This window comes from Elephas maximus, chromosome 19 (genome assembly GCF_024166365.1).
Source record: "Elephas maximus indicus isolate mEleMax1 chromosome 19, mEleMax1 primary haplotype, whole genome shotgun sequence".
In the NCBI taxonomy this organism is placed as follows: domain Eukaryota; kingdom Metazoa; phylum Chordata; class Mammalia; order Proboscidea; family Elephantidae; genus Elephas; species Elephas maximus.
The window spans coordinates 54,980,076-55,003,350 of record NC_064837.1 but is presented as its reverse complement, the minus strand read 5'-3'; the positions used below and the strand labels follow the sequence as shown (position 1 = coordinate 55,003,350).

The window sequence follows — 23,275 nt, the reverse complement described above, 5'->3', positions numbered from 1 at the left end:
CCCCCAAGCAGGTACATGGCTCATTTCCTTTTCCTGGCTCCACTCTGAAGGAGCAGTCTCTCATCTACACCAGATTTCCAAGCAATAGTAAAGGTTTATACCAATTAGAAAACAAAAATAGGCCTAAGCATCCATTTTGAAAGAAAGATAACAAGGGGTGATTCCAAAAAACAAGTACAATTGTGTGAAAAAATTTTTTAGCCTAAAATTCAATGTGAGCAAGTGATTCAGGTGTATCTTCGATAGCATGGGCTGTAGAAAGCCTCGTTGAATTTAACTCAACGACCGTGCAGAGAAGACAAGATCCCAAAGTACAAATATTCTCACGACATAAGGAATATAAATCAAGAGTTCTTAGACATCGAGAAAATCTAAACAGTAGGGTTGAAAACTGTATCAGCTTGAAGCAAGAGTCAAATTCAGCAAGAAACACCATACCTCTGAATGGTCAATGGGAGGAAGAGGATCAATGATTTTTTTGGAAGGTGCAATTGGATTTCCATCACTGTCATACTCCAGATTATCTTCCTCCTCCTCCTGAACCACACCAGCAGTTGGGTTTTCTGCCATGTACCGAAAATAAGCTTCCTGCAGGAAAGCAGAAGAACCGAATCACATCCAAGTACAACAGGGAACGCTTCTGCTCCTGTACTTAATGCGCACAGTATACTGGACAACAGCATGGTTAAAATACCTACCAAGGCAGGCAAGACTTTTACTAGCAGTGCTTCCTTTAACAATAGCGGTATTCAGAGGGACAAATGGAAGAAATGAACGAGGCAGTTAGTAGTACAAAATAATTTAGCTTGTTTAACAGAAGACTTACAGATCTGTCTGTGCCACAGCCTTCCTGGGGAGGGGCTTCTACCTACCCTGCCCAGGGCTGCAGACACATGCTATGGCTTTATCAATCCAAGTTTGAAAGTGGACACTGATTAGAAAGGTCACAAACCTGGAAAGGGCTACTGCTCACTCTGGTTCCCTTCTCACCATCCCACAACTGAACAGTGGAAAAAAAAAAAATACTAAAGGACAGTCATTAAATTAATGCTCCATCTTGAAATACAAGGAACACAAAAAGAAATCTTGGAAGGAGTTAGAGGTTGGATGTAGCTAGAAGCTATCACAGTAGATCCCACACTACTCCTTTATTTACCAAAATAAACATTAATTTTGGATTAAAACAAACAAACAAAAAATCAAGTTGAATAAAGCTCCTATTTGTTTTTGATGCCATAGTTGATCAAAAGTTCCACCTTCAACATGAGGGAAAGCTATGTGAATCTTTATATTACCAATTAGTCACACACATAGAACAGGAGACAGTCAAATGACATTCCCTGCTGAATGTCAGGAATGGCCATCTCAGCGAAGGCAAGCTCTAGCTTGTCCCCGGTACAGACTTTGTGGAGTAAAAATAAAAGATAGAAATACTGCATAGGAACTCACTTGGTCATCTTCCTCTTCAATGTCATCTCGAATACCCCTGGAAAAACAAGCGGAGAAACAAACTTCCCTGCAAATGTTCCACATACCCAGCTCCATACTTATAGCAGATTAGTGTTGAATTCCATACAGCTCAGGAAATCTCAACACTAACAATAACAAAGCAGCAGTAAACACCCTGTAAGCTATCCACCCATCACATATGTGTGGTTTCTCTCTCAAAGTTTTAGTCTGCATTCCTTTTTGGATGGAATGATATGGTACCTCTGGGAATATCAAATTACTAACAATGGTATAATGAACAAGAACTTTTTGGAGATAGATACCAAAGGATCCTAGCCTTGCCAACCCCATACAACAAACACAATGTAGTTGTGAAAAGCATTTTCTATTAAAAAATAAAATAAAATCCTGCATCCATTTGTGAATTCCAAGTGTATACATTTGGTATTAAAAAAAGTCACAATGTTCTTAATGGCCCCTAGAATTTCTAGCTCTGAAATTAACTGCTTTCAGCCAACATCAGTTACCTTGGGGACAGAGAGAAAAACTACATCAACTCCTTTTTGAGTTTGGGCCTAAAACTCCTAAACAGTTCACACGGAGAAGGGGGCCATCACCACCTGCTACATCTCTCAAGGGCTACAGGAAGTATGGTTGCTTAGTTCTCAGAACCATCTCCTTCTTTCTAATCAGACTTTCTGCCTAACCTAGAGCACTGGCTATTACCAAGGCAACCAACAAGTAACACTGCCAGCATAGGGCAGTTGGAAGAGGATGCGACACACAGTAAGCACCGAAGAGAGGGCTGGGCCTCCACACGGCACAGAACCTTGGGGAGGGCCTGTGAAGCACTGATTGCTAAGCAAAGCGTGAAAAAAGTTCAACCATCCTACTTGTGCGTGGTAGCAAAAGCCTCAGAGGGAGTGTATTTAGCAGGGGAAAGAGGAAAATTTCCTTTCTCAGAAAATAAAGTATTTCAAGTTCTGACTGTGGTTGCTAAAGCATGATGCCACTCCTTAAATGAAATCAGGTTTTATTAACAATACACATAGCTTTTTATGTATCACCACTACTTCTCATAATCAATCATGTATTTGCCCTATTTTCTATTAACATGGGACAAGATTAAGAACAGTGACTCCAAACTTTAGTTACAATGTTCACCTAAGCCCCACTGCAATTAATTTCTTATGTTTACTGAACAACTATTTATAGTCTAACACCAAATACTACTACATGAAACAGAATACTTTTTAATTATAGCAAATGCAAAGGCTTTGGCCATCCCTACTACCTACAGAAATATTATTCGAGATCCAGGGAAAAGTTCAAATCAAGACATTTGTATACTCAGAATTTTTTTCTATAACTTTTGGGGCATAGACTTTGCAATACTTTAGTGATTACCATGTAACCTTTGTGAAGAAGAAAACAACTTACTTTACGTTTTTTCTTTCTTTGTCCTTGTCTTCAAGCCTCTTCATATCCCTAGCCGCCTGATCCTAATGAAACAAAAGGCCATATGCAATCATATCAACTAAAAAGAATTTTTAGATTGGAACAAGGGCTGTATTAGCTAGAATGTAAAATGTCCCCAGAAAGCAGAAAATTGCATTTTATCAAATTATTTTTCAATGAGTTACAAAAATATTTTTAAAAACTTGTGCTGAATTCACAATACCTATACTTTGATCATCTTTTTAACTCTCTCTTAAGCTTATGACGTAATTTAGAGCTGTAAGGGGCCTTAAAATCCTCCAACAATCTGTACTTTCAGGCAATCTCTTGATTTTAAAAACGTTGGCTCACTTTTTTTAAATAAACAATGTTCAAACAAAAAAAAAAATCTTAGTTCTTTCTCTCTCCTTCCTTAGAGGAGATACAGACTTTGGCTGAAGACTTCAGGTAACAAGTAACTAAGGAACTGGAAGGATTTTATTTGATAAGTAATGAAGTGACAGTTTTAGAGTAAGGGTTAGAACACAATAAGAAAGCTCCTCTAGTCTAATTAATCTATAGCTATATACACATAAATGGGACCCAAAAGCAGGGACAGCATTTAGACTAGCCAAGAGTTAGTGAGGGTATAAAGTAGGGAACAGAACAGTGGGAACAGAAAGGAAAGAACAGATGCAATAGATATTGTAAAGACTGACAGAACTTGGCAAATGACGAGATGAAAGACATGATATACTGAAAAAGCTAGGTTCTCTAAACTACTAAACAAGAAAATTAGATTTGAGTCCCAGCTTTGTCACACAGTACCAATGTGAAATGAGGCTCAGTTTTCTTATCAATTAGATTTTATTTATATTTTTTTCTGCCTATTTTTCACGGTTATTCTGGGGCACTAAATGAAGTAAGTCATGAACGTGCTTCATCATCTGCTAAAATGAAAATAAGAAAGGGGAGGAGGCCAGTTTAAGGAAGAAGTTAAGCCAAGGTTTTAAGCTGAGGTGACTGTGTGAATACTGGCACCAGTAATGGAAATAAGTAAAACAAGAAAAAGACCTAGTGGAGGAAGAAAGATGTTAAGTGGGTTTAAGGTACCAGTGGGACACACTTGGGTAAAAATGAACAATATGCTGGAAAAGAAAGGCTGAAACCAGAGAGGGTTCGGCACTAAAGAATGAACTTGACAACTATTCACATCGAAGTTTTAGATGTGGATGAGATCACTAAGGATATGTTAAGAGTGAAGATGGCAGATGGATATATATAGAACCTCCATGTTTAACTGGAAGAAAATGTAAAGAATGACAGTTAACAGTCAAAAGGATATTTAATGTTTTTTTTTTCCTTTTTTTAGATACAACGATGATATGCTGGTTATGTTTTTTAAGAGCTATCTTATTGAGACATGTACAGAAATACTGATGGAAAAAATGATATGTCTAGGACTTACTTCAAAATAATCCAAAACAGAACCAGGTGTGGGAGAGGTCAGATAACACAAGACTGGCCAAAAGTTGTTAATTTACAAAGTTCAATGATGGATATACGGGGATCATTTTGTTTTTCTTTCATATATATTTGAAATTTTTCATAATAAAAATTACATAATAAATAAATAAAAAGAAAGGAAAAGAGATTACAGTTCACATTTCTAGCCACGAATCATCTCTGAAAATACTGCAGGGCAAGTGGAAGTATATTTAATAAATTGTAGAGTAAAAAAAAAACAAACTAAACCCATTGCTGCCGCGTCGATTCTGACTCATAGCGACCCTATAGACAGGGTAGAACTGCCTCCTAGAGCTTCCAAGGAGAATCGTAGAGTACTTGAGTAAAATTCTCAAATAAAACTGCTAGAAAACTCGTTCAGAACTAGGACTCAAGTACTAGGTTGATTACTGATTGCTGAATACTTTAAATAAACTTCTAAAGAGCTGACACTTGCCTCCACTTCAGCCATGAATGCCTCCAAGGGGTCATCATCACTGTCAGAATCTGCTGGCTTCGAATGGAACTGCTGGCGGGTAGGTGAGTTTTCAGCAGGAATGTAAGGCAAATCAACGTTGCTAGAATCTTCTTCCTCATCTTCAAAATATCTGAAAATTAAAATGCAGACAGGCAATGTGAGTATTTGATTTGGGGGTCAGTGAATCGCTCATCTAACAGAAACCTTCCTTATATCTTACTATTTTAAGATTTAGCCTTTACAGGTCAAATTAGAGACCTCCAGGCTTTGACTGAGGACTTAATTACTTTAAGTATTTCAGCAAAATTCTAATACTACAAAAAGAGCTGTCACAGCAGATTCTCCATTTCAACACTGTTCAAATCACATTCCCAGTGCTGTTAAAAGGATGTGTTTTCAGTGCAAATTTAGTATTTCATTATTAAACAGATAGTATAAAGAGTGTACTATAGAAAAAAATCAAGACTTCTGTGTGAAATGTTAAAAACCTAGTTTGTTCTTTTTTAAAAAAAGGCCAAAATCAGTGACCTGCTTTCTCATTTATTCTGTTAATTCGGTTTCTGATGATTACTCATCATGTCAGGATTTCTCATTACATTTTCCAAATTACATCTTCAACAAACTTAAAAAATGATTAGCTTAAAAAACATGATACATATCAAGCCTTAATTCAAATACAACAAAAGAAATATGTTTGAATAGGATTTAAGTTTTGATTAGAAAAAACTTTTTTTTTTAATATGCTTTAAGTGAAACTTTAGAGCAAATTAGTTTCTCATTCAACAATTTATACACAAATTGTTTTGTGATATTGATTACAATCCCCACAATGTGTCAACACTCTCCCCTTCCTCCACATCTCAATTCCCCATTTTCATCCATTCGTTTTTCCTGTCCCTTCCTGCCTTCTTGTCACTGCTTTTGGGCAGGCGTTTTTCTTTTGGTCTCATAAAAAAAACCAAAACCAAACCCAGTGCCGTCGAGTCGATTCCGACTCATAGCGACCCTATAGGACAGAGTAGAACTGCCCCCATAGAGTTTCCAAGGAGTGCCTGGCAGATCTGAACTGACGACCCCCTTTGGTTAGCAGCCGTAGGATTTAACCACTACGCCAGCAGGGTTTCCATATCCGATTGAATTAAAAAGCACATTCCTCACATGTGTTGTTTGTTTTATAGACCTGTTTGATTCTTGGCTGAAGGGTGAACTCTGGGAGTGGCTTCAGTTCTGGGTTAAAAGGGTGTCCGGGGGCCATAGTCTTGGGAGTTCTTCCAGTCTCTGTCAGACGAGTAAGTCTGGTCTTTTTTGTGACTTTGAATTTTGTTCTACATTTTTTTTCTCCTCCTCTGTCTAGGGCCCTCTATTGTGATCCCTGTCAGAGCGGTTGGTGGTGGTAGCCGGGTACCATCTAGTTCTGGGCTCAGGCTGGTGGAGGCTGTGGTACTTGTGGTCCATTGGTCCTTTGGACTCTATCATCCTTAAAAATTTTTAAAGTTCATAAATTCTGGGCAATTTTCTGGACTTACAGGTAACTTCTAGAATTAAAAATAAATGCTCAATCCAAAATCATTCACAACACTTAAGAATTAAGAAAAGACAATTTCAGAGTCTGGAAAAAGGGTCACTTTCTCTATAACAGCCCAGAAAAGACTGTCAATATGGCTTGTTATGAACTGAAACAAAATAAAAACAAGCGTTGCTTAGACCTAACCTCAAAATTAAATAAAATAGAATTACAACTAACAAATATTAGGTTTAATAAATACAACTGCAGCTTAAAATTTTAAAGCATGCCTCAAGTCTTCATAGGAATTACTTTAAAATCTTTAACAACTGTTACACGTTACATGAATATACTAATGCATACCCATTTATATAGTAGGTTTTATTGAACTAATGTATTGCCCAAAGTACCCTGAACTGGTAAATGCTCTCTAGAAAATCATCCTTGACTCAGCTGGACCTTAACACCTACTTCTGTATTTGATTCTGAATAACAGATCAGCTTTCTAAAATGCTGCTGTGTACTTTAAAAATACTAATTCTGATATCGAGGAATTACTAAAAATAAAAACCTCAACCAGGTTGGAAATAACAGCAATAATAGATTTATTCAGCCTCAGAAAAAGAACAAAGAATTTATGATATATAGAAATCAGAGTACAAATTCTCAAACCACAGCTTTTTATAACAACCACCTTATTACAAACAAGTTAAAAAAGATGATTGGTAAATATTTCCTGACAACTGTGGCAAATCTGAGATTTTCCTACTCATACTAAGGTATTACAACATAATAATTTTATGGACTTAAGTGCTGAGGCAAAATGTGTTCTATCAGCTCTGGCAACTGTCAGAGTTTGTAAAGCAATTTATATGGTGTCAGTAAAAGAGTGCAATGAACAACACCATAAACCACATGAATGATTTAAAACTCTTCAGCCATATTTAAGTTTTAATGATCTCAAATCCTTCTTGGAATAAGCACCCAAGTATTATATTCCTTACAAACGAGTAAAAGAAAATGATGATTTAACTTACTAGGATCAACACAATTCAGTGAGATAATCAATTTAAGAAATCATATTATTATTTGAAAGACAAATGGTTGCTTTGCCTCAGTTTTTGCCGATGGAATGAATATCCCAAAGCGCAACCTTTGCTAAACTACCAGGAAACAACTTACGCGTTTTCTTCATCAAAGTTGGCCCGCTTAGATCCAATTTTGTAGAAAGAAGGGAGCTGAGGTGGAGCCGACTTTCCAAATCCTGAAGAAGAGCCAGTTGCCCCAAAGGCACTGTGGGATTGCTGTGGGAGTTTGGGTTCTTCCTTCTTTCCAGCACTAATGGCAAAACCTCCAAAGCCAAATCCCCTCTTCGTGCCTGGACCACCTTTATTCCAATTCATGGTGTCAGTGGCTGATCTGTTAGGATCAAGATACATTAATATAAATTGAAATTTATAAAGTAAATAGCCCACTGATTTTTAAGTCTCTTTTGAACTCTACATTAAAAAAAATCGTCTCTTAATTAAAACTTTCACTCTGCGTTTAAGATATGCACTATGCTAACCTAACCTCAACCAAATAATTACATTTTCTAAAACACTAAAAAAGATTTTATTCATTTTTGTGAGATTGCAATATAAACAGGAACACAGGTATTTGATTGCTAATATCTTTTTAGACACCAAAAATATTCATAAGACAAGAAATATTTATTGGGAATCTGACATGTACTAGGCATTGTGTCAGGCAACTGAAGATACCAAGAAAAAAAGACTTAACATCTTAATCTTCATCCTCCAGGAATTTACAGGGAACAGATCCCCTGGTCCCCCTCCCCACAAAAATCACGATATAATGCAATGCTTGCTATAACAGAGACTGAGGTACTATCAGCAAGACTGTCCCAAAACTGGTATGATACCTGGAAAAGTCAAAGAATCAAAACCTGAAAGAAAAAATAAGATCAGCTATTTGCACCAAGTATTTAAGTACTTGTCTCTGAAGGATACTTGAACCCTTCAGAGGGTAAATAAACCATGCATTTATGGAGCAACTGCCCACTAGAACGCTATCTAGGGGAAAAACAAACAATGATTTATTGCTATGCTGTGATCCACAGGGTTTTCATACCCATGTGGAAGCTGAATAATGAAAAAAGATGACAGAAGAATTGATATATTTGAACTATGGTGTTGGCAATGAATACCGAACAAATCATGGACTGCCAAAAGAACAAACAAATCAGGCTTAGAAGAACTACAACCAGAATGCTCCTTTAGAAGCAAGGATGGCAAGACTTTGACTCACCTACTCTGGCCTTGTCATCAGGAAAGACCAATCGCCTTCAGAAAGGGATGTCATGTTTGGTAAAGGGCCAATGAAAATAAGGGAAACCCATGATGAGACCGAATGACACAACAGCCACCATGATGGACTCTAACAAACCAACTATCATGAAGATGGCACATGACCAGGCAAGGTTTCGTTCTGTTATACTTAAGGTCTCTATGACTCAAGGGCAACTAACACTAACAACATCACTGAGGTGTTCCCTAAAATATCCATTTAGCCTTTGGATAAGGACTACAAAGTACCCATGATAGCGAAGGAGAGATACCAGTGTCTGTGTGTATAGAATCAAAGTATCCATAGAGTCAGTTTACAAACAGAACCTTGAAACTCTTGATGCCAAAAAAAAAATCTTAATTACACAAGTTATCAAAGTTTCTTAGAAAAACAGAAAACTCAGAAAGCAAAAAGGAGCAAAATCTAAAATTTTGTGTTTTTACTTGAAATTTCTTCTCCCAGGTATGTAATTTTGTTGATCTCTTTCCCTATTTTTTTTCTATGTACATGCGCCTAACAATGTGTATACACGAAAATATATAACTAAAAAAAAAAAAACTGAAACCATACTGTACAGTTTTAGTGAGCTGATTTCATCTACTCATACACTGTGAATGTCTTTAAATGTCAATAAGTATATCCCTCCACTACTGCCATACGCTGTGAAACATACCTGTATACCACCACTGGTCTGTCAGTTTTTCGTACTACGGTGGGTTGTATGTTGTTGTAATGCTGGAAGCTATGCCACTGGTGTATCAAACACTAGCAGGGTCACCCATGGCGGGCAGTTTCAGTGGAGCTTTCAGACTAAGACAGACTGAGAAGGATCTGGTGTTCTACTTCTGAAAAAAAAAAAAAAAAAAAAAAAAAACTGGCCAGTGAAAACCTTATGACAGCAGTGGAACACTGTCTGATACAGGAGCCGGAAGGTTGGACGGCACTCAAAATACAACTGGGGAAGAGCTACCTCCTTAGAGTCTATCTTAATGCTGTGAATGGAGTAAACTTTTGGGACCTTCATTTGCTAATGTGGCACAAGACTCAAAATGAGAACAGCAAGCAAACATCCACTAATAATCGAAATGTGGAATGTACGAAGTATGAATCTAGGAATATTAGAAGTTGTCAAAAATGAAATGGAACCCATAAAGATCAATATCCTAGGCATTAGTGAGCTGAAATGGACTGGTATTGGCCATTTTGAATCAGACAATTACATGGTCTACCATGCTGGGAATGAAAAACTGAAGAAGAATGACATCCCATTCATTATCAAAAAGGACATTTCAAGATCAATCCTGAAGTGCAACACTGTCAGTGATAGGATGATATCCACACACCTATATGGAAGACCAGTTAATACACCTGTAATTCAAATATACGCACCAACCACTAATGAGGAAATTGAACATTTTTAACCAACTTCTGTAGTCGAAATGGATCAAACATACCATCACAGTACACTGATAATTACCGATGACTGGAATGTGAAAGTTGGAAACAAAGAAGGAGGATCAGATAGGTGGAAAATAAGGCATTGGTGACAGAGACGACACTGGGGATGGTATGATAGAATTTTTTCAACAACATAAATGGTGACTATACATGTGTGCCTTGCCCAGTGGAATACAAAGGAATCAAATCGACTACATCTCTGGAAAGAGATGGTGGAGAAGCTCAGTATCATCAGTCAGAACAAGGCCAGGGGCCGACTGTGGGACAGACCATCAATTGCTCATATGCAAGTTCAAGTTCAAGGTGAAGAAAATTAAAACAAGTCCATAAGAACCAAAATATGACCTTGAGTATAACCCATGTGAATTTAGAGACCATTTCAAGAAAAGGTTTGACACACTGAACACTAATGACCAAAGACCAGACAAATTTTGGGATGACAACATACATTAAGTAAGCAAAAGGTCATTAAAAAGACAGGAAAGAAAGAAAAGACCAAAATGGACGTTAGAAGAGACGCTGAAGCTTGCTCTTGAATGTAGAGTAGCTAAAGCGAATGGAGGAAATGATGAAATAAGAGTTGTACAGAAAATTTCAGAGGGCAGCTGGAAAAGGCAAAGTATTACAATGAAAAGTGAAGACACCCAGAGTTAGAAAACCAAAAGGGAAGAACACACTCAGTATTTCTCAAGCCTGAAAGAAGGAAGTCTCAAGTTGCAATATTGAAGGATTCGATGGGCAACATACTGATTGCTGCAGGAAGCATCAAAAGATGATGGAAGGGATACACATACGTTCGACCATTTCAGGAAGTAGTATACGATCAAGAGCCAGCTGTACTGAAGGAAGAAGTCCAAGCTACACTGAAGGCACTGGCAAAAAACAGGGCTCCAGGAACTGACAGAGTATCAATTGAGATGTTTCAACAGATGGATGCAGTGCTAGAGGTGTTCACTTGTTTACGCCAGGAAATTTAGAAAACAGTAACCTGGTCAACTGACCAGAAGAGATCCACATTTGTGCCCATTCCAAAGAAAGGTGATCCAATGCAAATGCGGAAATTATCAAACAATATCATTAGTGTAACACTCAAGTAAAATTTTGCTGAAGATTATTCAAAAGCGGTTGCAGCATACATTGACAGGGAACTGCTAGAAATTCAAGCCAGATTCAGAAGAGGACGTGCAATGATGGATATCACTGCTGATGTCAGATGGAACCTGGCTAAAAACGGAGTACACTAGCAAGATGTTTACCTGTGTTTTACTGACTATGCAAAGGCTTTCAACTGTGTGGATCATAACAAATCATGGATAACACTGCCAAGAACGGGAATTCCAGAACGCTTAATTGTGCTCATGAGGAACCTGTACATAGACCAAGAGGCAGTCGTTCAAACAGAACAAGGGTGTACTGTATAGTTTCATGTCAAGAAAGGTGTGTGTCAGGGTTGTATTCTTTCACCATACTTACTCAAACTGTATGCTGAGCACATAATTCGAGAAGCCTGGACTATATGAAGAACATGGCATCAGGACTGGAGGGAGACTCATTAACAACCTGCAATAGGCAAATGACAAAACCTTGCTTGCTGAAAATGAAAAGGACCCAAAGCACTTACCGATGAAGAGCAAAGACTACATATAGCCTTTAGCATGTATTACACCTCAGCATAAAGAAAACAAAACTTTCACAACTGGACCAATAAGCAACATCACAACAAACAGAGAAAATATCGATGTAGTCAAGGATTTCATTTTGCTTAGATACAGAATTAACACCCATGGAAACAGCAGCCAAGAAATCTAACGATACATTGAATTGGGCAAATCTGTCACAAAAGACCACTGATCTAAGCCATGGTATTTTCAATCACCTCAGATGCAAGCAAAAGCTGGGCAATGATTGAGAAAGCCTGAGGAAGAACTGATGCCTCTGAATTATGGTGTTGGCCAAGAATATTGAGTATACCACGAACCATAAGAAGAACAAACAAATCTGTCTTAGAAGTACAGCCGGAACGCTCCTTAGAAGTGAGGATGGTTGAGACTTTGTTTTACTTACTGGACACGTTATCAGGAGGGACCAGTCTGTGGAGAACATCATGCTTCATAAAGGAGAGGATCAGCAAAAAAGAGGAAGACCCTCAACGAGACGGACTGACACAACGGCTGCAACAACTGGCTTAAACAGCAACGATTTTGAGGATGGTGCAGGATGGGCAGTGTTTGATTCTGCTGTACATGGGGCCGCTATGACTCCACAGTACCTAACAACAACTGTTTTATGTTGTGAAACATATCATTATACCTGTATCTTTGTGAATACCCGTAATTATTGCCTTAGAATCAATTTTTAAAATGCAACTACTTAGTCAAAAGGAATATTAGTAATTAAAGTTTTAGAAAGTTTAATTACTACTTACACCTATGGAAAAGTATCTACTATACGCTGAGTAAAAGAAGTATAAAAGAAGGTAGGTGGTATGATCTAATTATGTAAGATCATGTGTTACAAATGCAGAGACAGCTGGAAAGCTGTTTATCAAAATGTTAGTGGCAGTTATTGTTGACTTTTACTTTTTCCCTTGTGTTAAAGTTTACGATTAATAATAATTAAAATGCTTACAATGGGCTCTGAAATCCACGTGAACAAAAAAACCAAACCCGTTGCCAGGGAGTCAATTCCAACTCACTGCAACCCTATAGGACACAGTAGAACCGCCCCCACTAGGGTTTACAAGTAGCAAGAAGTTCCAAAAAACTGCTTTATTAAGGTGTATAAAGCATTTAGAGATGACACTGTTGCAGGGACCAGAAAAACATGCTGTGTACTTTTCTGGTTCTACATCCCTCCCCTATATACAGGTTTTGTTTGAGTTGCCACTATATAGCACTTGAAAACTCTGTTGGCATAGCGGTTAAGTGCTACGGCTAATAACCAAAAGTCTGGCACTTGGAATCCACCAGGCGCTCCTTGGAAACTCTATGGTGCAGTTCTACTCTGTTCTATAGGGTCGCTATGGGTTGGAATCGACTCAACGGCAATGAGTCTTTTTATTTTATATAGCACTTTGTTCAGTCTGCTTAGTATTAGATTTCAGTTACACGGTGTTTATCTTCATCCTTGGAAACCCTGGTGGTGTAGTAATTAAGAGTTTCAGCTGCTAACCAAAAGGCCGGCAGTTTGAATCCATTAGGTGCTCCTTGGAAATCCTATGTGGCAGTTCTACTCTGTCCTATAGGGTCGCTATGAGTCAGAAGCGACTCGATGGCAACGGGTTTGTTTTTTCTTTTTTATCTCCAGCCTTAGACTGAGAGCTCCAGATAGGAACTGTCATTACTCAACTTGGACTTTCCGTAACAGTAAGCACCCTACAGTAGGTACTTAGTAAGTACAGGAAACCTGTGAGAGCCAGAACTTGACAGGACTGCCTTGTTTTTCCAGGTCTCGCAATTTTTCACCTTTGACATGGTGCAGTCACCACTTTTCTATCACTTTCTAAAAAAAGACTCGTTGCTGTTAAGTCAATTTGAACTCGTAGCGACCCTACAGGACAGAGTAGAACTGCCCCATAGAGTTTCCAAGGAGCACCTGGTGGATTTGAGCTGCCAACCTTTTGGTTAGCAGCCACAGCACTTAACCACTACGCCACCAGGGTTTCCCGTCACTCTCAACTTAGTGGAAACCAAGTTTTCCTTCTCTGACAGGTTTACCTGTTTTACAGGTTTTACTGCACTAATTTGCATTTAACTAAGGCCATCTGCTAATTTCTTTAAAAATCCAGTAAGAGGAATGAACATAATTCTAGTGAGATGAGATTTAGTAAGAATATTCACAAGCAAGAAAATTTCAGCATCTGATAATACTTAAGCCTGCTTTTACAAGAGCTGCTCCTAAGCACCCAAAATGATGGACTAACCTGTTTTCCCAGTACATACCATGTAGAATGAGGGGCTAATAAATGAACTATAGAAATCAGAAGGCAGGCAAAGAAGGGATGGTGGAAAGACGTTCAGGTTCAGATGAATTAAGAATAGTATGAACAATCTTTAAGTGAAAAGGAAAACTTCCAATGATTTACTGGAAGCCTGCTGCAGACGGTCAGGCAGTGTACTAAAGATAACAGTCCCTGTTCTCCCCATGAGTTCACAGTATAATCTTAGCCAACAGCTACAAAACAAGGTGAGTGTTCTAACAAAGGTACTGCACAAAATGCGTTCACTGGTGGCTCAGGAGAGAGGAAACAACACAGGCTGAGTGGGGGGAAGGCATGGAAGTTTTCAGGAGATGACACTGATGCTAAGTTTTGAAATTTGAAGAAGCATTAGGCTAGGGAGGAAGTATTCGAGGACAGCATTTTTGTTTGAGGGAACAATAAGTACTACTACAATCAGAGAACTGGAAATAGTTCAGTGCAACTAGAGTTCAGTAGGACATTTGGGAGAGCTACACGACACGTGTCCAGAAAGACAGGCAGGGCCCAAGTGGCCAGTTTGGTATTCTATACTAAGAATATACAAAACAATATTCTGCTGGCCATAAGGCATATTTTTAAGCAAAATGGAGAATTCTTCAGGTCAGTGCTTTAGAAAGCACAGATGAGACAGCAGGAAAAGCTGGAGGCAAGGAAAGTGATTATAAGATTACTAACAGAAGCAGGGAAGCCCTGGTGGTGTAGTGGTTAAGTACTACAGCTGCTAACCAAAAGGTCGGCAGTTCACATCCACCAGACGCTCCTTGGAAACTCTATGGGGCAGTTCTACTCTGTCCGATAGGGTCCCTTTGAGTCAGAATTGACTCAGGGCTACGGTTTTTTTTCCCCCCAATGGAAGCAGGGATTCATACAAATACTAGTACACCAATGCTCACTGCAGCATTATTCACAACAGCCCAAACTGGAAACAACTCAAGTGTCCATCAACAGATAAATGGATAAACAAAATCTGGTATATATACATACAATGTTATTCAGTCATAAAGAGAAGTTCTGACACATACTACAACATGGATGAACCTTGAAAATATGCTGAGTGAAGTAATTCAGACACAAAAGGATGAATGTTATATGATTCTAGTTATATGAAACATCTATAACAGGCAAATGCAGAGAGAAAAAAGGTTATTAGCGGTTACCAGAGGCTGGGGGAACAGGGAGTTACTGCTCAAGGGGTACTGAGTTTCTGTTTGGGATGATGAAAAACTTGGAAATAGTGGTGATGATAGCAGAACACGGAGAATATAATCAATGTTACCGAATTGCACTCTTAAAATGGCAAATTTTTTTTATTATTTATAGTTCACCACAATAAAATTAAAAGAGAGAGAGAAGTCAGGTAAGCAGGAGAACTAAAAAGCCTCTATTGGCTGTACACCAGGCGTCATCAGGGAAAGCAGTCTCAGTGGAGCAGCAGGGCAGACCCTACCCTGCAGGGTTGAGAAGTGACTGGTATGTACGTAGACGGTAAAGAGGAATACTGACGGTGGGGGCATTAACAGAGCAATTTTGTTTTTTTAAGAACTTTAAACATGTTTATAAGCAAAAGCCAACAGAGAAATATTGAAGATGGGGGGGGGGAGGCGGCAGCAGAAAACTCACAGGAACAAGGTCCTTGAGGTGACCCAAAGAGGCAAGATCGAAACCTTTAACAAGAAAAGCAAGTGACTCTTCCTCCTCAGCTGGAGGGAAGGAGCAAAGGATGGGGCAAAGAGACAGACCACCACCTTCTGTCAGTTTGTCATACTGTGGTAGCTTGGGTGTTGCTATGATACTAGAAGCTATGCCACCAGTATTTCAAATACTGGCGGGGTCACCATGGTAGACAGGTTTCAGTAGCGTTTCCGGACTAAGACAGACTAGAACGAAAGACCTGGCGATCTACTTCAAAAAACTGGTCAATAAAAGCCCTATGGCTCACAACAGATTATCATCCGATACAGTGGTCGCACCAATGTACTCCAGTATACCAAGGATTATGAAGATGGTGTAGGACCAGACATGGGGTCACCATGAATCGGAGCCCACTCAATGGAAACTAATAACAACAGATACAGATATATTAGTCCTACTGAACAATCAAAAGGCTCATATTACAAAAGAACCAAACACTGGGTTTTAAAAATTCAACTTGTGACACAGACAGGCTGTGCAATCTGGGGCAAGTGAGGGCTGCTTAATGGCTCTCAGACTCAGCAAGAAGCAAAATGAATATATCCAATACCTTTTCCTATACTCTTCAGAGATTTGGGTCAACCAAAAGAAAACCGAAGGCCCCCAGGTCTTTCACTGGTAGATGCAGAACACAGTGCCCATCCACCTAATTTACTGTCTCTAGCAAGGACAAACAACTGTGTCTTCTGTGTATCTTACTGCGTGGTACAAATGGTTAATGCACGTGGCTGCTAACTGAAAGGCTGGAGGTTTGAGTCCACCGAGAGGCATCTCAGAAGAAAGGCCTGGTGATTTACTTCTGGCCAACCTAATTTTGATTTGGTTTATGAGTTTAAAAAGAAAAAAAAGAGAAACTGTCCTCTGCTTAGGCTATCAAGATTAATTGACATTCTCTAAGCAAACACTGCTCGGAGAAGAGACTTCTAGTTAATAGGAGCCCTGATGGCTCAGAGGTTAAGAGTCTGGCTGCTAACCAAAAGGTAAGAAGTTCAAAGCCACCAGCCACTCCTTAGAAACCCTAAGTCAGTTCCACTCTGTCCTACAGGGTCCCTATGCATCAAAACGGACTCAAGGGCAACAGGTCAGGTCAGACTAGTTAATGGGGAAGTCAAAATACAATAAGGATTACTACAAAATAAGTATAGTCCTGCTATTTATGAGTCCACTCAGAGCTCCCTTTATCTTTTCTCTCAGGTTATAACAATATACCTGGAACATCCTTCCCACCAAGCTAGCAAACACATCAAAGAGCTTCTGAAACTTCTCTGCCTCCATAAACATTTCTCAAATTGATGATTAAAAAAAAAAAAAAACCCAACCCATTGCAATCGAGTCGATGTAGAGCTGCCCCACATAATTGCTAAGGAGCGGCTGGTGGAATCAAACTATAGACTTTTTGGTTAGCAGCCAAACTCTTAACCACTGCGCCACCAGGGCTCCAAATTGATGACAGAAGTGAAAACACCCATTCGTTTCAGTGCATATGGAAATTAACACAGCTCCCAAGATGGACTTCAGAGACTTCATTAAAATAACAACCTGAAAATTAAAGAATTGGAATTCCATCTGCACATGCATTTTAAGATTTTAATTATTTCAAATTTATGAGAGAGCAATGGTGTTGACTAGGCCTCAGCCCTTAATCTGAAACACAAACATACTTGTAAAAATTCAACTACATTTTTTTCTTTTTAAAAAGGCTTTTTTTAAAAACAGCACCTAATCTGAGAAGAATAAACTGTATAACAGAACCTGTCTTGGTCATCTAGTGCTGCTATAACAGAAGTACCACAAGTGGATGGCTTCAACAAAGAGAAGTTTATTGTCTCACAGTCCAGTAGGCTAGAAGTCCGAATTCAGGGCACTGGCTCCAGGGAAAGGCTTTCTCTCTCTGTCAGCTCTAGAGGAAGGTCCTTGTCATCAGCCTTCCCTTGGTCTGGGAGCAGCTCACGGTAGAAACCTCAGGCCAAAAGGATGCACTATGTTCCCAGCACTGCTTTCTTGGTGGTATGAGGTCCAACTCTCTGCTTGCTTCCCTTTCCTTTTTATCTCTTGAGAAATGACAGGTGGTGCAGGCCACACCCCATGGAAGCTCCCTTTACATTGGATCAGGGATGTGACCTGGGTAAGGGTGGTGTTACAATCCACCCTAATCCTGTTTAACATAAAATTGCAATCCCATAATGGAGAGCAACCACAGAATACTGGGAATCATGGCCTAACCAAGTCGATACACACATTTTTGGGGGGACATAATTCAATACACGACAGAATCACAGCAAAATTTTAGTAACTACCATTTGCTTTAATGAAAAAAAAAAAAAAAAAAACACCACTGCCGTCGAGTCGATTCCGACTCATTGCTTTAATGAGAACCACCTAAATTCGGTATTAGTAGTAACATACATTGCTTTAAGTTGACCAATAACCACTTTCTGTTATGTGCCCGGAGTCCACAGGTGGCTCAAACATTTAACGCACTTGTTGTTAACCAGATGGTAGGCAGTTCATGTTCACCCAGAGGCACCTCGGAAGAAAGGCCTGAAGATTTTCTTCTGAAAAATCAGCTACTGAAAACCCTAGTGGACACAGTTCTACTGTGACATACACTGGGCCACCATGAGTCATAACCAACTCAACTGCAACTAGTTTGGTTTTAGTTATGTGACAAGTGCTATGGGAGACACCTCTCAGGCACGCTCTCCCTCTTTCCCACCTCTACTTCCATCTTCCACCTCCACTACTACAATAACTGCCTAACGAGTCTCTTGGATGTTATCCAGCCTACACACCACAAGTTTGTTAGGTGCCGCTGAATCTGTTCCAACTCATACCAACTCTACATACAAGAGAATTAGTACTAACTAAAAATACACTCAGTGCCTATTATAGGTGCTGAGGATATAGTCCTCAGGGAGCTCACAGTCCAGGAAAAGAAAAAAAAAAATCTAATATTTTCAGGTAATAAAACCACAATGAAACAGAGCAAGTAGAATAGGAGGTGAGCTATCACAGACAGATGGTCAGGTAAGGCTTCTCGGAAGAGACCGATACATAACATCTGGCAGGGAACCGCCCCCAGCTCTGCCTGTTCTACTGGAAGAATCAAGGTGAAGTACATCTAGAGACTGCATCGACAACCAGCAAATATTCCATAACCTCTAAGAAGCAACCCTCTCCGCTAAAGCATAAAATGGTGAAATAATACCGAGTTAGACATAAACAGTGAAGAGAAAAAAAATTCCTACCTCCTCTGGCAGAACAGCATCATGCATCGTACGTGTTAATGCCACCCAAAGAAAGGCGTGCACTCACATGCTCAGCAAGAGCTCTCTTCTTCCAGATTCTGGTCCCAAATCTTAACACATACATCTGATTATGTCATTCTCTTCGACAGCTCTCCACATTTCCGATGAGGCTTGCATGAGATACTCCAGTATGGCAACAAACTGCTTTTTCACTCGTATCTCCCATAGTCTCCCCACATACACTAGTTCTCAAAGAAACCCCTTTACATGGATTCTCTTCCCACAAAATTCTCCCTGTATCTATCCACTAAAGTCATCTTTCCTTCAAAGCCCATCTCAAATACCAATTCCTAGAACTATGACGTGAACGTGATTCTCAGTGATCACAAGTATCTCCCTCCCTGTGATTGTTAATTTTATGTATCAACTTGTCTAGGCTATGATGCCCAGTTGTTCGGTCAAACATTAGTCTAGATGCTGTTATGAAGTAGTTACATGTAATTAAATCGCTCCGCCTCAAGTAAAGCAGATTACCCTCCATAATGTGGGCAAGTCTCATCCAATCAGCGGAAGGCCTTAAGAACAAAAAGGGTGCTCTCTCCAGGTTATATTCTGCCTCCACACTACAGGCAGAAATTGTGCCAAAACTCACTCTTCACTCTCCCTGTCACCTGACCTACAGATTTTGGGACACAATACTGCAGGAATTAACAGCCTGTCTGTGGCCTGACCTACAGATTTTGGACTTACCAGCTTCCCACAATCACAGCCAGTTCTGAAAAACAATCAAGCAATCTCTCTCTTATACCTTACTCTTTCTGTTTCTCTGGAGAACTGTAAGACACTCCTCAAACTTCCTTTCTGGCCTTAAAACACCGCATGTGGGTTCACCATGAGTCACAATTGACTCAATGACAACTGGTTTACCGGTGTTCTTGTTTATCTCTCTAACTCCATGTTACAAGTTTCACGGGTGAAGAAATGGGCTTACTCACTTTTTATCTCCCACAGTATGTCTTCTAGAATTGATACTCATTATTCATGTTTATTAATATACAGGAGATCCAAAGAGATTTACAATTTGGCTAAGGAAAAAAATTCAAAATAGGCTAAAATCAAGTGCCAGTTAGTATGATTCTAGGCACTAAAATGCTGTAATGTATATTAAAAAAACAAAAATTCCTAACAACATAGTAAAGCACACAGGATATGGAGCTCGGCTGTGTTCAAACCTTAGCTCTGCCACTAACTTGATGCGAACCTCAAGGAAGTTACTTAACTTCTCTGAGCCTCAGTTTCTTCACCAGTAAAATGGTGAGAATATCACTATCACCTACCTCAGAGGGTTGGTGAAAAAAATTGAGTTAATACACAAAAATACACTTAGAACAAAGCCCTGCACACAGTGTTTGATACATGTTAGCTGCCATTATGTTTATCATTATTACTTCAAAAATCAATTTCTCCATTGGTAAACAGAGAATACTGAGCTAGATCTCTAAGATCCCTTTCAACTCAAGGATTCCATACCTAAGTGCCACATAACACTGAAGATGTCAGAGATCACCATGAGCACAAGAGCAGGCAGGCTTCATAAGAGAGCTACGAATTTTTTTTTTTTCTTTTTCTTTTAGACATGGAAAAATCCCAGTTTGGTAGAGAAGTGCAAAAGAAGAAGCCATTCTAGGGGGGAAGGATACAACTAGCAAAGGCTAGGAAAAGAAAATAAGCACGGAAAGTAAGGAAGACAATTTGGCTAGAGTTTATGGTTTGGAAAGTGGTGGAAAATCAGATATGATCTAGACACCTTTAAAAATAGTGGGCTAAAATCAACCGATGATATAAATCACATTACTTTACCACTTACGTCTTCAGGGGTGGGGAAAGAGTTCTTCTAATGATGGCTGATTAGCACTAACGGCACTAATAATCTGCCTTAAGAACATCTCACATGCTATACATGGTCAATTCTTAAAAGAGAATCTGTACATAAAACCTAAGAATTTCATCACTTTCTTCTAAAGCCAAATATAAGTAATTGCTTGGTTATATTTATTTTGGAAGCAACCCTTTTCCTCTGTTAGCTTTAAGAAAGTAAGACTGCATATAAGAAAATCAATTTGATAAAAAAAAAAAGTCAAATATAAAGAACTGCGCTCTTCTGTGAATTCTGCTAAATTATTACAGTCTAAGTCAGACTGTATCGCTCTTCTGCTCAAAACTTCCCAATGGTTCCCATATGACTCAGAGTAAAAGTAAAAGCCCCACAATAGCCTGAAAGGCCCTGGTTGTTCTCAGCCCCTTCTTCCCTCCCCTTATCTCCCACTACTCCTTCCTTTGCTCCTAGGACTCCAAGCACATTGGTCTCCTTACTGTTATTCCAACAGGCCAGGCATTGTCTTCTTCAAGGCCTTTGAGCTTGCTGCTCCCTCTGCCTGGAACGTTCCTTTCCCCCAGATACAGGGCTCACTCACTCCCTCATCTACTCCCAGTCTTTGCTGAAATATCAGCCTGTCTTTTGAGAGCTTTCCTGACCATCCTATTTCAAACTCCCACATTTCCCCAACACCTTTTCCAACTTTATGTTTTTAAAGCACTAATCATCTTCTAATACGGTATAATTTATTTGCTTAATGCCTCTCTTTCCTCCTCTAACAAGTTTCATGACAACAGGGACCACAAACCTATCCCTAGCACCTACTAGAGAGCTGAGAAATACACACACACACACAAAAATGTTTCTTCAACTAATGAATTACAGGTTACACTACATAATACCCCTTCCAGGTACAGAAAAATATAGCATGCATTTTTTTTCCCACCACTGAAAGTCTAAAAATTAATTTTTGTTCAAAATACTTTTGTGCCAGAACTAGGCTTGGCTCTGGAAAGTTTAAAAGAATTAAGACATAGTCCGTGCCCTTCAGGAACTTCTGGGTGCGTATATGGGCTGGGCGGGGGTATAGAAACCTGTCATTTACAACAAATAATACACAGGGAAGCCAGAGAAAATTGACTCGCAGCCTAAAAGAGTGGGAGAAAAGGCGAAAATGCTTCATTAAAGTAACAAGCAGACTATAATCCCTAAAATTCTCAATTAGTACGATAGTTTTCCTTTATATTATTGGAGCATAGGCTTACAACTCCGTATAAACTACTTACTCGTACCAGATATACTCTCAAGAAGGCCCATAAAAAAGTTTGGGTGAGGATGGTGATGCTAATCACTGATCTACTCAAAGGCTGCAAAAATCGACTATGTCTTTTACACCCTTCCAATTTGGCAACTTTTGCCTATCGGGTAACCCCGATTTGGAGCACTGCATCTCCCAAATGTTGCCTACCTTGGTCAAAATCCTCCCCGTGGCTATCCCTACCTTGCAGCCCGGCATCCTGCAAATCGCTTCCCTAGCCCGGCAGGCGCTGGCTCCGGAAGCCGCCAACTGGGCCTCGGTAAGAATTGCGAGAGGAGCAGGAGCCGTGAGAGGGGCTGCCCGGCGACGCGGTTCGGAACGATCCATCGAGGCCTCAGCCTCACACTCCCATCCGCCCCCGGCCCCCTGGGCCGCCGGTGCCCGGAGGCTCCTCCGACTCTTTGTTAAGCAAGGCCGCGGTTTCCCGGCCCTCGCTAGGCCCCACAGTTGCCTCCCGTGGACCCACGGGTTAGCGGGCCCGCGTCCAGACCCACCTCACACAAACCTGCTACAATAGCTGCAGCGGCAGCGGCTACTACCGCCGACGAGAAGGGAATCCCACCGCCCGAAGTACGCGCGGTCCGCTCCCAGTCCCGCCGCGCTCCTCCCTCTCCGCCCCCTTCGCCGCCGCCGCCTCTCGGCCCGTTGCTGAGCGGGGGAGGGGGAGCACAAACCTGACATGCGCAGTAGAGAGAGCGCGGGCCCAGGGGCGGGGCCTGGAGCTACGGCTCGCTGGAGGGCCCGGGCGCCGGACCTTAAAACTCCAGGGTTCCTCACAGACTCCTTAAACACACTGATAAGAAACTGCTGCGGGGTGAGGAGTGTTCAGGGCCCATCTAGAAAGTGGTCTGGCACTGAAGAAAAAGTGGCAACGGACGGGGAACTGCCCAAAAATTCCAAGAGAAAAGGGCTTGGGCAGGAACCATATTTACATAAAAATGTCCATCTCATAACCTCTGGTCCATTGTAAAGAGGACCTGG

The 23,275-nt window shown here is 40.1% G+C and overlaps 1 protein-coding gene across 6 annotated transcripts in view; it reads right to left on the bottom strand.

The window, feature by feature from the left end:
* Positions 1-22,939, bottom strand: part of DDX42 (DEAD-box helicase 42) — a 38,496-nt gene extending 15,557 nt beyond the window's left edge. The window contains exons 1-7 of one of the 6 annotated variants that reach the window (XM_049859086.1): positions 22,789-22,939; positions 9,397-9,568; positions 7,557-7,793; positions 4,850-5,000; positions 2,890-2,951; positions 1,450-1,486; positions 439-588 (exon numbers count right to left, since the gene is read on the bottom strand). In XM_049859086.1, coding sequence (XP_049715043.1) covers positions 439-588; positions 1,450-1,486; positions 2,890-2,951; positions 4,850-5,000; positions 7,557-7,777 — 621 coding nt within the window. In that variant the 5' untranslated portion in view covers positions 7,778-7,793; positions 9,397-9,568; positions 22,789-22,939. Of the gene's footprint in view, positions 1-438; positions 589-1,449; positions 1,487-2,889; positions 2,954-4,849; positions 5,001-7,556; positions 7,794-9,396; positions 9,569-11,654; positions 11,742-22,788 lie in introns of those variants that run through there. The other 5 variants (XM_049859085.1, XM_049859087.1, XM_049859084.1 and 2 more) reach the window with 5 other exon arrangements.
* Positions 22,940-23,275: the final 336 nt, after the last annotated feature.